The sequence below is a fragment of the Tetrao urogallus genome (genome assembly GCF_951394365.1).
Source record: "Tetrao urogallus genome assembly, chromosome: 14".
Taxonomy (NCBI): Eukaryota; Metazoa; Chordata; class Aves; order Galliformes; family Phasianidae; genus Tetrao; species Tetrao urogallus.
The window spans coordinates 1,637,402-1,650,603 of NC_136827.1; the positions used below are offsets into that span (position 1 = coordinate 1,637,402).

General features: G+C 56.2%; 1 protein-coding gene across 1 annotated transcript in view; it reads left to right on the plus strand.

The window, feature by feature from the left end:
- Positions 1–6,499, plus strand: part of PCDH1 (protocadherin 1) — a gene marked incomplete at both ends in the record, with an annotated part of 45,730 nt that extends 39,231 nt beyond the window's left edge. The window contains one exon of the mRNA XM_079542310.1: positions 6,114–6,499. Coding sequence (XP_079398436.1) covers positions 6,114–6,499 — 386 coding nt within the window. The remainder of the gene's footprint in view (positions 1–6,113) is intronic.
- Positions 6,500–13,202: the final 6,703 nt, after the last annotated feature.

Genomic DNA, 13,202 nt, shown 5'->3' on the forward strand with positions numbered 1-13,202 from the left:
CCTAACCTTTGAACCCCCATAATCCTATTAAGGTAGTTCTTAACGTAATTATTCTGTAATTTAATGTAATAATTCTGCTTTTTATAGTCCCACAAAGGTTGAAGCCCTGTGGTGCCAGGGCAGGAGATCATCTGAGCAGCACCGCAAGCACAGACTGTGTGACAGGGGATGAGATTTTCTTCCCCGGGTATTACAGGGATTGCAGATGGTGATTTTGGAGGTCTTCCCCTGAGCTGCAGCTGTCGGTTTGGATGCTCCCAGTGCCGGTGGTGCGAATCTCACCCTGTTGCCGTGGCAATGTCTGTGGGCTGTGGGCTGCAGGCACAGCAGCAGTGGGAGGTGGCCCTGAAGCTCCAGCAGCAAAGGGAGGGGATGGGAGATGCGCCCCAGGGACCGAGGTGCGGAGTGGTGACAGTTCTGCATTCTGCTACCTGTGCTGGTGATGCTAGGGCTGGTGGGTGCATCTGTCCCCATTAGTGACACACTGGTTCTGCTGTGATACCCTTGGAGGGATCTGGGAAGTCGTTTGCTTCAGCTCTGCAGCTCGCATGTGCTGCTGTAATGCACTACAGGGGCCATGGTTTGTTCCGTGTGTGCATCTGGGTGCTGACAAGCCGTTGCATTCAGAGCAAGCTGCACTGGTGCTTAGCCACCATTATTCAGCATTCGGGCAATGCTGCAGGGTCTGGGGGAGATGGCTGTGTGCCATCTAGCTGCTGTGTGCGCTCTAGTGCTGACTTGTGTGCCTAGAAGAAGCCCATCTATGTGCTGGCATCAGAGCTGCAGCTCTCTCAGTATTTATTGAGAGCACTGGCGTTGCTTGCTATAGCCTGGGAGCATTAGGTGCGGCACTGAGCTGCAGTAACCACCGGATGGGCACCACCGGGTCACTCTCAGATACCAGGAGCCATCTGTTTGCGTGTGCCACAATGATGTTAAGTTTGGAAAGCCATCTGCCTGGGTGATGCCGTGCTAGAATCGGTCCCCAAAGCTGTCTGTCTGGGTGTTGTAGTGCGAGGAATGGTCCTGCAAACCGTCTGCCCGGGTGCTGTGGGGACAGCATTAGCTCAGTCCAGGAAAATAGGGGCTGACGTGGTCAGTGCGGAGCGCTCTGCTGCTGCTCTCAGCTTCTGATATTTCTCTGCTCATCGATCTTTGGAGCATCGCTGTGGAAACGGGCACAGCTCCAGCAGCGTTCCCCGAGGCCTGGAAAGTGAAATCAGGATTGCGCTGGTGCTGCCCCAGAGGCAGAGGGCTTCTGGTGGTGGCCATGTGCTGTGTGGGAACTGGGGATGAGGAGGGATGGGTGTGGGCTGCAGGAGGGGAGTGTGATGCTGCAGCCCCCCATATCTAGAGGATGAGCATCCAGTTGTCATGCTCCCATAAAGGAGATCTGGGGTCTGCACTTTGCAGCAGAGCAGGTCAGGGCTCTGCAGCCACCTCCCAGATCCCAAAAGCCCTCTGAAGGGGAAGGGGAAATGGAAGGAGCCTTCGAGTTCCCTGCTTCAAAGGGATCACGTGCAGAGCCAAATAGGGCAGGAAGCAGGGGATGGGCTGCTGAGCACTTGCTGCTCCAGTGGTGCAGGGGAGAGGCACAGAGAAGGCTGAGACGAGAGTGGGAAGGGGCCCATACAAAGATATGAAGATATGGGGCTGCTGCTGTATAAAAACTGGATTTCTGGGTGCACTATCCAACTAGATGCACTGAGAGGGAGCGAGGAAGCGGGAGCAGAGCATGAAGCAGCACTGCAGGAGAGAGATACCTGGGGGGAACAGTGCTGTGAAACATGGTACCTGCAGGACGTGGCAGTGCCTGGAGGGAGGAGAGCCGCAGGGGGTACCTGGAGGAGTGGCAGCACAGAACATGGCACCTGGAGGACGTGGCACTGCGGGGGATCGGTACCTATAGGCAGCAGCGCAGTGGGGAACGGTGCTCACTGGGAACGGCGCCGTGGGGGGACGGCACCTGGAGAGAGCATCGCCACGGGGCACAGCACCTGTGGGGAGCAGTGCTGTGGGGAGCCACGCTGCTGGGGAGCGGTACCTGGAGAGAGAGGAAGAGAATGGAAGCTGGCAGTGGGATGGCAGTGTGGAATGGGGAGATGGGGAGAGCGCTGTGGGTGGTGGTGCCAATGGGTGTGAGAGCCTCAGGTGGAAGACTCGAGGAAGTGATGGTGCTGCAATGGCTCTGGTGAGCTGAGGTGAAGCGGGGGAATGGTGTCGGTATGAGGGAGCTGTTGGGAAGAGCAGCACCAGGGATCAGGAGATCCCACGGGATGTGGGCAGGGACGGTGGTGCTGTTGGAATGGGATGCCGTGGAAGGTCATCACTGTAAGGGATGTCCCAGCAGTGGTCAGCAGAGCCCTGAGGGCTTAGTGCAAGAGGAGCGGTGTTTTCATGTGTCTGCACCAGGGAACAGAGATGGTAAAGCTGCCAACGTCCTGCTTAGCCAAAGGAAAGCTGCGTGGAAAGAAATTCTTGGGGCAGGTGTAGTGCTGCTGGGCTCTGAGCAGGAGCGGCTGGCTGAGTTAGATGCTGATGTTCTCTGTGCCATCAGGTGGGGAAGATGACTCTTTGCAATGTAATGCTTCAGGAACGCATCCTGCTTTGCCTCCAAGCTACTCCCCGCATCTCTGCAGCTCTGAGCCTCCCTGCTCCCTCCTTGCATGCTGTGCTTCCTTCTTCTTCTTCCAGGCTTCTTTGCACCCTGTGCCGTGCCCTGCTGCCTCGTACCCTCAGTCCCATGTTCCTCCATCCCAGAGCTGCTCCTCTGCATCCTCTCACCCCCAAACTCACAACCACATGTGCTGTAGCACCCCTGCTCCCCCAGCCCTGCACACCACGCTCTTGGTGATGATGTCTGATGTGAATGGAAGAAGCAAATCAGACCATGAACACTGGAGATGGTGGCACAAAACCGTGCTCCAGGCCGGCTGTCAGCATGTGTTGAAGATACTTGGCTTATGGTGGGCGAGGGACCCCCAGCCCATCTACTGCAGGAGATGGAAGTGCTGCTGAGTGATGCTGCCTGCTTTTGTCTCCTCCCTAATGGTACTCCAGTGCACTGCTGACATCCCCCACGAAGAGCAATAAAACTACTAGAAGAGTCCTTGTGAAAGGGAAACAGAGAGATAATTAGCAGCAGCACCAATATGTGCCTCTTCCCAAAGGAGACTGCCCGGCACAGCCTCCTGCACAAAGAGCAGAGGTGCCCTGGATGCTGCAGAGCAGGGCTGCGGGAGGGAGCTTCCCCTCCTCCAGGAGGGGCCAGGACCCAGGCGCATCTCTGAATGCATCTCCCATAAAGGCCCTTTTCATCTGAAAAGTTCAAAGGGATGCGACTTTTACTGCCCCGGCTCATTCCTATGCAATGAGGCTGAGCAGCCCCCAGGCAGCCAGAGACAGCCAAGCAATAGAAAGGGAGAAGCCAGCGGGTGCGGATGCCCCGACAAGCACGCATCCCTCCAGGCATGGAGATGCTGATAGAGGGGTAGGCTGACCCTCTGGGGTGCAGTGAGCAGGCTGTGGGAAATGGTGTCTGCCTGGACAACGTAGCCAGAACTGGCCCTTTGTGGGCAGAGTTCTCACTGCTGCTTACCCCTAAAGAGTTGTGCTTGCCCGTGGTGGCACATTGAACTCCAGCCCACCGGCATGTGCTGAGAATTAGGCCGTGGGGTCGTGTTTGCAGTAAATTGTGGCTATTCAGGAATTGCACCCTGCCCGTTCCCGGGCTCTGGAAGCAGAGCTGGTTGTGCTTGCGGCACATAATGCGCTCCTTTAGCGGGAGAGCACTGATGCCAGCATCTCACTGCAAGAGACAGCACTGGAAAATGGCTTTCATGCCAGAAATTAACAATGGGAAAAGCAGAATAAAAGATCCTGAACACAGAGTTCCTGCTTGACCCTGTGATTTCTCAGCTGCTATTGGCGCGAGGAAATCTCCATGGCTTTGTTTGATGGAGAGGTGGCATTATTTCTGTCCCATGGCAGACCACCTTCCCTTGGAGCTGGAGCATCCCATGACATGAAAGAGCAGCACCAAGCCCTTCAGAAAGTGGGAATGGTGAGGACTTGTCCCACTTGTGTACTGGGAAAGGAGATGAGAGGTGTTGCTTGTGCAGAAGTGAAAGACAGCACAACATGGCCTTGGTCCAACCAACCAGTGGATATCCTGTTAGTACTGAGAGGTGAGAACAGGGTTCGATTATTTCTATCTGCAGCTCAGAGAAATAAATGAGGCAGCTCTGCACTTGCCCAGGGAGTGGGAAAACATTTTGTCCATGGCTCTGAGAACAATCCCAAAGACCACAGGCAAGCACAGCTCTCACAGTGACACTTGTGGGCTCTTTGTCCCCTCCAATGCTTGGTCCCTGGCTTTTGCACCCTGTACCGTGAGCATGGCTGTCCCCTGTGCATGGGTTCTTCCATGTGTGCCCATCCACAGTGCCAAATGTCCACATAAACCCACCCCAGTGGGTTGTGTCCATGTGTGTGCACATCACTGCAAGCCAGGTGGCCTCGAGCTCTGCGAGTCAGCTGGGAGGTGAGGATGAGGATGGAGAAACACAGCGGCAGCCAAGCAGCTTTGGGAGGCTGGAACCTGAAGGCAGCGGGTGCCATGAGGACATTTGGGGGCTTGCTGCAATGCAATGGGGAGGGGAGCAGGAGGATCCTAGGGTGGGTGTTTGGAGGCTGGGGCTGTGCACTGATATGACCCTCTCGTCCTTTTTCTGCTCCTCATTAGAGTCCCCTGAGCGGAGCAGGCTGTGAAGGGGTCTGCACGGAGGTATGTCCTTGGGGCTGCTGCCAGGATATCGCAGCCAACGTGTGCACCAGGGGATGGGAGAGTTTGGGTTGCAGTGGGTGTTTTTTTAGGGCAAGACATGCTCCCACACTGGTTTTTTGCTTACTATGCCTCTCTTCCATGCCCATCCTGTTAGCTCTCACGTTTGACCCTTTCTACCCATTCCCAGCATCGTAAGAGCTTTCTCCCACAGAGATCTCAGTGTTGCTGGTGCATGAAAGCTGTGCAGGGTGACTTGGGATCACCCATGATCTTAAGCCCCGAGTTGGTGGCAGGAGGGACATGCTGGCAGAGGCAAAGTCTCAGCATAGCATGAAAGGCTCCAATTTGCTTCTTGCCAGGGCTGTAGGTCCCTTCAACCTCGTAGTATGAGCAGCAGTATAAGCCCTGACCTGCCAGCAGGTGCCAGAGGCAGTGATGTGTTCCAGGCAGTGACAGGGAGCTGTGTTATGCCCAAGCGGGGCAGATAGCAAGAGATGGCTCATGCCTGGAACAGGTCTTGTAAGTATTCTATAGGAATGGTGGGAATTCCAAGCCGGGGCCTCTGAAGACTTTTAGCAAGAGCAGCAAGGCCTGGAAACCTCTGGCATAGTGGACACAAGGCAATGACCTGGTGCTGTTGATGGCCAGAACTTCCCACAAGCAGATCTGATGCCTTGGTATATCTGGAGATCTGGAAAGGTGTTTGGTACACAGAGAAGTTTGGATGCTTCTGGGACGGGGATTCGTGGGTGTCTGACTTCTCTGGGGGTTGGTGTTGGATTGCCCAGCTGTGCTTTGCTCAGGTCTCAGACTGTGAGAGAGCTGGAAGTTGGCTGAGAACCTCTAGCTAGGCTTGGAAAGGAACCTCCAGTGGGTCCTTGGAATGCCTGGTGATGAGCAGAACTGGTGCTCAGGAAATCTGGATTTACTCAGGGCAGTGAAAAGCCCAGCAAGTTTGGGGCACTTCTTTAAGGACTCCTGATTGCATGGCACGGGACGTCCGATGGGGCTGGGCCGAGGGGTTCATGACTCCTAGGGTGGGCTCAGTGAGCTGTGCTGCATTATGATCCCACCTGCACCCACTGCAGGGTGCTTGTCCTCAGGGACACGGCTGTTGGGAATTATGAGCTCTCTGCTTACATTTTTCATGTCCATGTGTTCAAATGTCCCCTTTGCATCTGCTCCTCTTCCCAAAGGAGAATCAGAATTCCTACCTGGTCACCTCTGGGGAGAAGGTCCCTACCATGGGGGCTGTACTCCAGCCTCATCCAATCAACCCACTGGGCTTGTCCATGCCTAACAATGCCTCTTGCTTGCTTCTCTGCAGATCTCCGTCCCCTGCCTGATGTAGCCATGACTGGGACCTGTACCCGGGAGTGCACGGAGTTCGGCCACTCCGACACCTGCTGGATGCCCGGCCAATCCTCCCCCAGCCGCAGGCCCAAGAACGCCCTCAAACTCTCCACTTTTGTGCCTTACCAAGACAGAGGGAGTCAAGAGCAAGTCGGGAATGGCAGCCCCAGACTCTCAGAAGAGCGCAGCACCAAAATGGCCAACCTCCGCCTGCTCCCCACGTACAGTGCCTTCTCCAATAGTAGCCATGAGACCTGCAAGGACTCTCCCATGGAGGAAATTCCTCTCACCCAGACCTCGGACTTCCAGCCAGCCACCACCCCCTCATCCCAGACCACCAAGAGGGAGATCTACCTGTGAGGCTGGCCCGAGGGGCCAGGAGCAGACATGCTTCTAAGGCCAGCGTCCTGGAAACATTTGAAACTTGGTTGCTTTATGGGCTCCTGTGGCCAGTTCTGCTCTGGGTGGTGGTGGAGGTGCCCAGGGTCTTCGAGGACAGCAGGCAGGGCGAGGCGGGGATGGAAGGAGCGCCTTTAAAACCCATTCCTTGGGGCGGGTGGGAGGGGTCAAGGCATCTGACTCCCAGTTTCCCAGCACTTGCAGATGCGTGTCTCCGAACTGCGTGGTCGGGGAGGCTGGGCAGGCTCCTGGTGCGGAGGGCATGGCTGGAGAGGAGGGCTGACGTACCAAAGGTCACGTAGAGCTGGTGGAGTCCCTGGGGCATGAGACGAGGGTGTCCCCGCGCACAGGGAGCGAGCTGCCTGGCTCTTTGTTGTAGACTCCTGTAAATACGAACCTTAGGAATGACATTCAAGTCCTGCCTGATTGAAACTTTTTATTGTCCTTGAAACAAAAGACGTTTAAACAAACACATACCCACACACACAAACCCAATCCACAGGGAGCAAGTTCCAGATTTCAATGGTTTGCTGTGTGGAAGAGCCCGCGGGAGCGCAGCGTCCGGCCCACACTCATGTTCTATATTGTAAATAGAGTTATGACCAGTCCCTGAAACAGCAGCTGGGGAGCTGGAGGAGAGGGCAGCCCTTGCCGGACTTTAGGGACTCAGCTATTTGTCAGTTTGGATCTCTTTTGGAACGTTGTCACTGTGCCCACAAGCTGCAGGGTCCCTAGGGACTGCCCGGTGCCATAGGCAAGGGCTGTGCCAGGGGGGTCTCTGGTGTCCCAGTGCCCGATGGCAGGAGAAGGGATGAGGACATCCCCAGGCAAGGGACCGGCTGGGTCCGGAGAAGCCCTCAGTCCCACTCTGCTGGCAGGGGGTCGTCGTCAGCTGCAGCACCTCAACCCCTCGCCTGGTGCCTCCGCTGGGAAAGGGGCTGCTGATGGGGCCGGCTGTGCCACGCCTTCGACCTCCGTCCTGTCCGCCTGTAAGCCACCATTGCCTTCGTCAGGAGGAGCGTTGTCTCAGGGTCACGCCGGGGGCTGCCGAGCCCCTGCCTGCTGGAGTCCCATCGCCCTTAGGCCCCAGGGCCACTCTCACGGGCTCCAGCTTTCTCTTCCATTGCCCAGTCCCTGCTGCCCCGGCCCCCTCTCAGGGGTGACACCGTGCAGGCAGTGGGGACGGCGCTCCTGGAGATGGGTACATCGCAGAGGGGATGCCCAGGTGCCCTCCTGAGCATCTCTGTCTGCTTTTCGGGGGGACCCTGGCAGAAGGAGTCTGGGGGACTCACACCTCATTCCCGGGTCATCCTCCCTGGCTCCTCCCTCCCTGCTGGGATGTGGGGACAGGCTGTGCTGCACCCTTGTTCTTCCCATACTCGCGCATCGCATCAGTCGTCTTCATCTCTGGGATCTTCCTTAGGGAGCGAGGCCAGTGGTAGCTGCAGGATGCTTTCCCCCGGTCTGCACATGGGGAGAGCCTGGGGCTCTTCTTGCCAACAGCCCGACCAGCACAGGGTGCCCGCAGGACCCTCTGCCCACCTCCCCCCAGCAGCCCCTCTGAGCAGCTCCTCTCCCTTTGCTTTGGCGGTGCCAACTCCCGGTGCCCTGCATGGACACGGTGCCCTAGCCGTGCTCCCCACCTGCCCCAGCACCTCGGGGTGCCAATGGGGGGGCAGGACCCCCCTCCTGGCCCCTGCTGCTGCTCCTCACCCAGTGTGGGGTGGGTGTGTGGCTCCGGGGGATGTCCCGCTGGTGGTGCCCGCTCTGCCGGCGGGGCCTCGTTCTCCTGGCCTGGCTGCCTGAGCAGGTCATGCTCCTGAACTTGTTTTTAATTGTAGCTCTGTAGTTTCAGGGCCTAACTGGGCAGAATGTGCAATTTGGCCACGCTGGCCAAGATCTCTGACTCCACTGCCAACTCGACTGCTCACACCTCCCCGTGGCTCTGGCCGTGTCCGGTGCCCCTCCTGGGGACCCCCCTGGCAGAGTCAGATCTGAGGGGTGCTTGTCCAAGAGCAGCTTTCCCAGGCTACTGCCTGCGGATAGGCTCCCTTCCTTCCACTCGGGGTCACCAGAAGGATCCTGATGCTCCAAGCAGTGTGGCTGGGGTGGCTGTCTTGTCTCGTGGAGCACCTGGCGATGTTCTCAGTGCAAGCGTGTTGCAAACTGGGGAGAAGCGTAGAGGAGATGGGTCCCCAGGGAACTCAGAGGGGTGGAAAGGATGGGTAATGCAGGAATGGGGCTATTGGGATTGGAACCGCTGGGATGGGTTCTGTGGGTTTGGGTACCAAGGGGGTGGATATTATGTGGATGGGCATCACGGGGATGAGTGCCATGAGGATGGGAGCCATAAAGATAGGTGCCATTGAGATGGGAGCCATAGGGATGGGTGTCATTGAGATGGGAGCCATAGGGATGGGTGCTATGGGGATGGGAACCATTGGGATGGGTTCTGCAAAGACGGGTACCACTGGGATGAATGCCATTGGGAAGAAGATACAGGGGGATTATGCATCTCCTTTGGGGATGCTCAGAGGGTTGGTGGGGCTGGGTTTTTGAATGCAAGCACAGTGGGGAGAAGGGATGGGTGTCTTGGAGGGTGAGGGTAAGGGTGGGTGTATAGTGAGGAAAAGGAAGGACAGAGTGAATGGATCCTCCATAGGGTGCCAAGGCTGGCAATGGGTCCCTTGGGAGGAGAAAACCCTGGACATTTGTACTAGGAGAAGGGACAACGGGAGTGAAAGTTGGTATCACTGGGGACCAGTCCCGAGGGTGGGGAAAAAGAAGAGGTGCTGTTGGTAAGAAGCTCATTTGCACAATTATAAGCCAGAAGGATAAAGCCTCCGTGCACGTGGGGGGATACTCCCCACGAGCTCCAGTCTAGACAAGCACAGGGAAGAGGAGAGGGTGGGACGCCTCTGTAGGGGGCTTACCGCATCTCACACTGCACTAGGACAAGCCAGGGGTAAAACCAAAGGTGGGAGCCAGGGAGCAGGCGGGCTGCGTGGGAAGGATCTAAGCGACCCCTTTGTAGCTCTTCAGTGTTGGTTCTATTTATACGAGATTTCATTTCCTTGCTTGTGATGCCTTGTTTTTTGTACAGTTTTATGTACATGCAGGTGTAGCTTTTCTAAAGGAGAAATCCTATGGCAGAGTAAAGTACCCAACTATTTTTCAGATGGTGACCTATGTCTAAGGCAATGCCTCTTGCTAAGGTTGTATTGCTCTCAATGTGTAATGCATTTCCCTGTGCGGGGAAGGCTTTCGGCCTTGGGCTTGGTTTTCCCCGGGCGCTGTGAGCACAATTGATTCCCTTGTAACTCTTTCTGTTCAGAGCAGTAAGCATGACACCGTCGTGATCCCCTTTCCGTTCTCTCCTGTTCTGTTTGTTTGCTGAGCTGTCAGATGACCAACTCCATTGTAATTAGCCCTTCCTAAAGCTTTACAATAAAAGTGTGAAAACCCGGGTGCTGTGCCTGGCGTCTCCTTCCCACATCTCGCATCCCACAGCAGAAAACACACACAGGCAGCGAGGAGCCTCCACCACTGCTCATCTGAGCCCATTTCTCACCCCTCACCCTCTCCTCTACCGCACAGCATTTCCTATAGGTTCTTTAGCTCTGTTGATAACATCTGGGCCATCTCACAGCAGGAGTGGTGGCTGGGTTTCCTTGCCTGCCCCTGTGCAGAAATCCATGAGGCTCATTGCAGAGGGTGCCATGCACAGCTCTTTGCTAAGCTTCAGGGCTGGGGTTTTCCATGGCATCAGGACCCAGCTTAGGAGCCACTGACAGTGTCCCTGGGATGTAAGAGCTTCCAAATCCAAATATCCAAATTCCAAAAATCATCTCGATTGTTTGCACAGCAGTGATTTATGGACCCCTCTTCTACCATCTCCACCCACTCTGAGTTCTCCTATTGACCATGCACAGGGGATGCGGTGCTGCTCACCCCGAGGGGCCATGGCCAAGCTGCGCTTGCGATAGGGTGGAGGGGTGAGGATCATGGCACCAGGGACACATCTCCAGGTGCCAGAACCCCACAGCTAGCACAGGGGCAGGCAGCAAGAAAACTCCCAGAGCTGTCAGCACCCATCTACCCCCAGGTTAGAGGGGACCACCACAGGGCGCTTTCTAAGCAGAGTCCCCATCCCAGGGCATCTCTGTCCCCCTGGCTTTTCACTGTGCCATTGCTCCTTATGCTCCTTCCATTAAGCCCAGGCTGTGCAGCCCCCTGGTCACTCCACTTTGTGCTTCCTTTCCCTTTTCTTTCAGCATAGAACCTCCTGCACTCCCTCCTGTCTTCTCTTTCCTTACCACACCCCCGCCTCTCTCCCTGCACCCATCCATGCAGCAAACCTTCCTCACCCCCTCAGCACAGCCCTGAGCATCCACCCCACTACAGCTGCTCTGGAAACTGTTTGGTTTCCATGGCAGCCACTATCGATCAGCGGGGTGGGAGGGGATGCTGCTGGGAGGATGCTGCTGCCGCCCTGCATGCCTGGGGCTGGCACACAGGGCTCCGTATCGCCTGTAGAGCGGGTTTGGAGAGCCTGGGCAGCCCCATACTGGGAGGGTTGATCCCAGAGTGGTCCCATATGGCTGGGAATCATGAGGATCCAAAATGGAGATGAGTGACAAAATCACGGTGTTCTTGTTGGGTCCACAAGCGTTGCTCCAGGCTAAAGAGGGGTGGAAGTGGGGAAGGACCTCCTGCCTGCTGCCTGGTGGCCTCTCCTGGCTGGGAACATCTGAAAAAGAGTCAGTGCTGCCAGACTGGGACAGCATGGGAAGGGGACTGTGCGCTGCATGAGCTTTGGTCTGACCCAGGTTCTCCAGCACATCTGCTGCAAAAGGCTCCTCGCCTCACTGCACTGCAGGGCCTGAGTGTGCTCTGGGAAGGTGCCAGGCCAGGAACTTGTGTTTTTGATGGAAATCTCTATTCTGCCATCCCCTGAGGGCCCCACCTTGCAGCTTCAGCTGTGCAACGCTGACAGATTCATCCCCAATGCTCACAGGCTAGCACGGATGAGGTCTGGGATCTTTCTGGCTTTGCCTGAGTGCAGCAGCACCATCTTCCTAATGGAGACTGCCTCTCCCAGGGCTCTCTCCCAGCAGGGCTCTGCTTAGTAAAATCATTGTGAAGTTTAAATCGATGTTGTCAGTAAGCAGAGGAGATTGTGTTTACTTGGTTCCCTGACTCAGTTCTTCCCTTCTGGCATTCCTGCAAGCCTGAAACGGGGAACTGGGTGAAAATCGCAGAACTGCCTCATCCATTTTCCCTGAACCTTTAAAGAAATACAGTGATACTGGGGTAGCAGACGCAGCGGGAGGGCGAAGGGAGTCAGCAGAGCTCTGCACAGACCTGGATGAGGTGGCCAGATGAGATCTCCCATTGTGGTGACTTGCTGGGGTGAGCGATGGGCTGGCAGAGCACTCGCTCCAGCTGTGGCTGCAGGTGTACAGCAATAGGGGAGTCTGGGGTAGTTGGCAGCAACTGAGGAGCTGTTCCCATCCCTCTGGCGGGGGATGTGTTGTATGCCACAATGTCCACATGCTCCTGAGGGACCGCAGAGCAGGAATGGTCATGGGGAGGACAGTGATGGTCTTCACCCCCTAAATCAACAGTGAGGAAGAAGATCAGGAGCTGGGGAAGCTCAAATCCTCCTTCTCTGTTGGCTGCAGGGAGGTGGTGGTCACTGTGCTCATCCTTCCGTGTACCACCATAAAGAGGATGAGTAAGGCCACAAATTCCATCCCTGCCTGTGTTGGTGCAGCCCCAACAACAGGCTGGGTGTTGTGCTGCAGAGAAGCCCCTGTAATCGCCTGCAGGATGATTGGGATTTGTAAGCAGTAGGGGGTGGAGGGGCCCTACCTGGCTGGCGCTGTGATGGAGGGGATTTAGAAGATTTGAGGCAGCACAGCCCCCTCAGCGGGAGGCTCTCAAGCTGGATCCCCAGCAGAGCATGCAGCTCTGCTTATTCTGTGAGGCAGACTGACAGTGAGAGGGCTGGGGTGCCAGCGGGAGAGCAGGAGCCTGTGCTCCCTGAGAGAAAGGAACTGGCACCCTCCAGTAATGGGGGAGAAGAGCAGCTCTGCAGCCACACACTTGACTCCCAGCAGCTCTACCAGCTCTGCGCCCCTTGTACCTTTCCCATCCGCATCCCCTCCCTTTGTTGCAGATCCTGCAGCTGCTGGATTTCCCCATCACCACAGCAGGAGTTGCAGGCACCGTGTTTCCTCCCCTCCAGGAGTGCACCCTGCCCTCTCCCCCATCTGCCCATGCAGCAGAACCACTCTTAACAATGGGGTTTGGGATAAACAGCCCTAATGGGATCAGTGCAAATGGAGCTGCGCTCTGCTCCACGTTCCTTTGCCAAGCAGATTTCTCCATCCCCACCTATCAGCTCCAGCTCCAGCACTTCTCACACAGGGCAGCTCCCCCTTCTCACTGTCCTGGTGCAGCAGCTATTGGTGTTCCTCAATTCTCTCTCTCCACCCTGATCTCATTACAGGCAGCCGCTGGCTGTTGCAGAGCCCACTTTTACTCCGTGAAGCAGCCCCAAATCCATAAATCACCAGGTTGGCCTCTGGAGAAAAGAAGGTGTTTTTTTTTTTTTTTCCTCTCTTTTCAGGAGGCTTTAAAGGAGAGGTTTTCAGTGTTA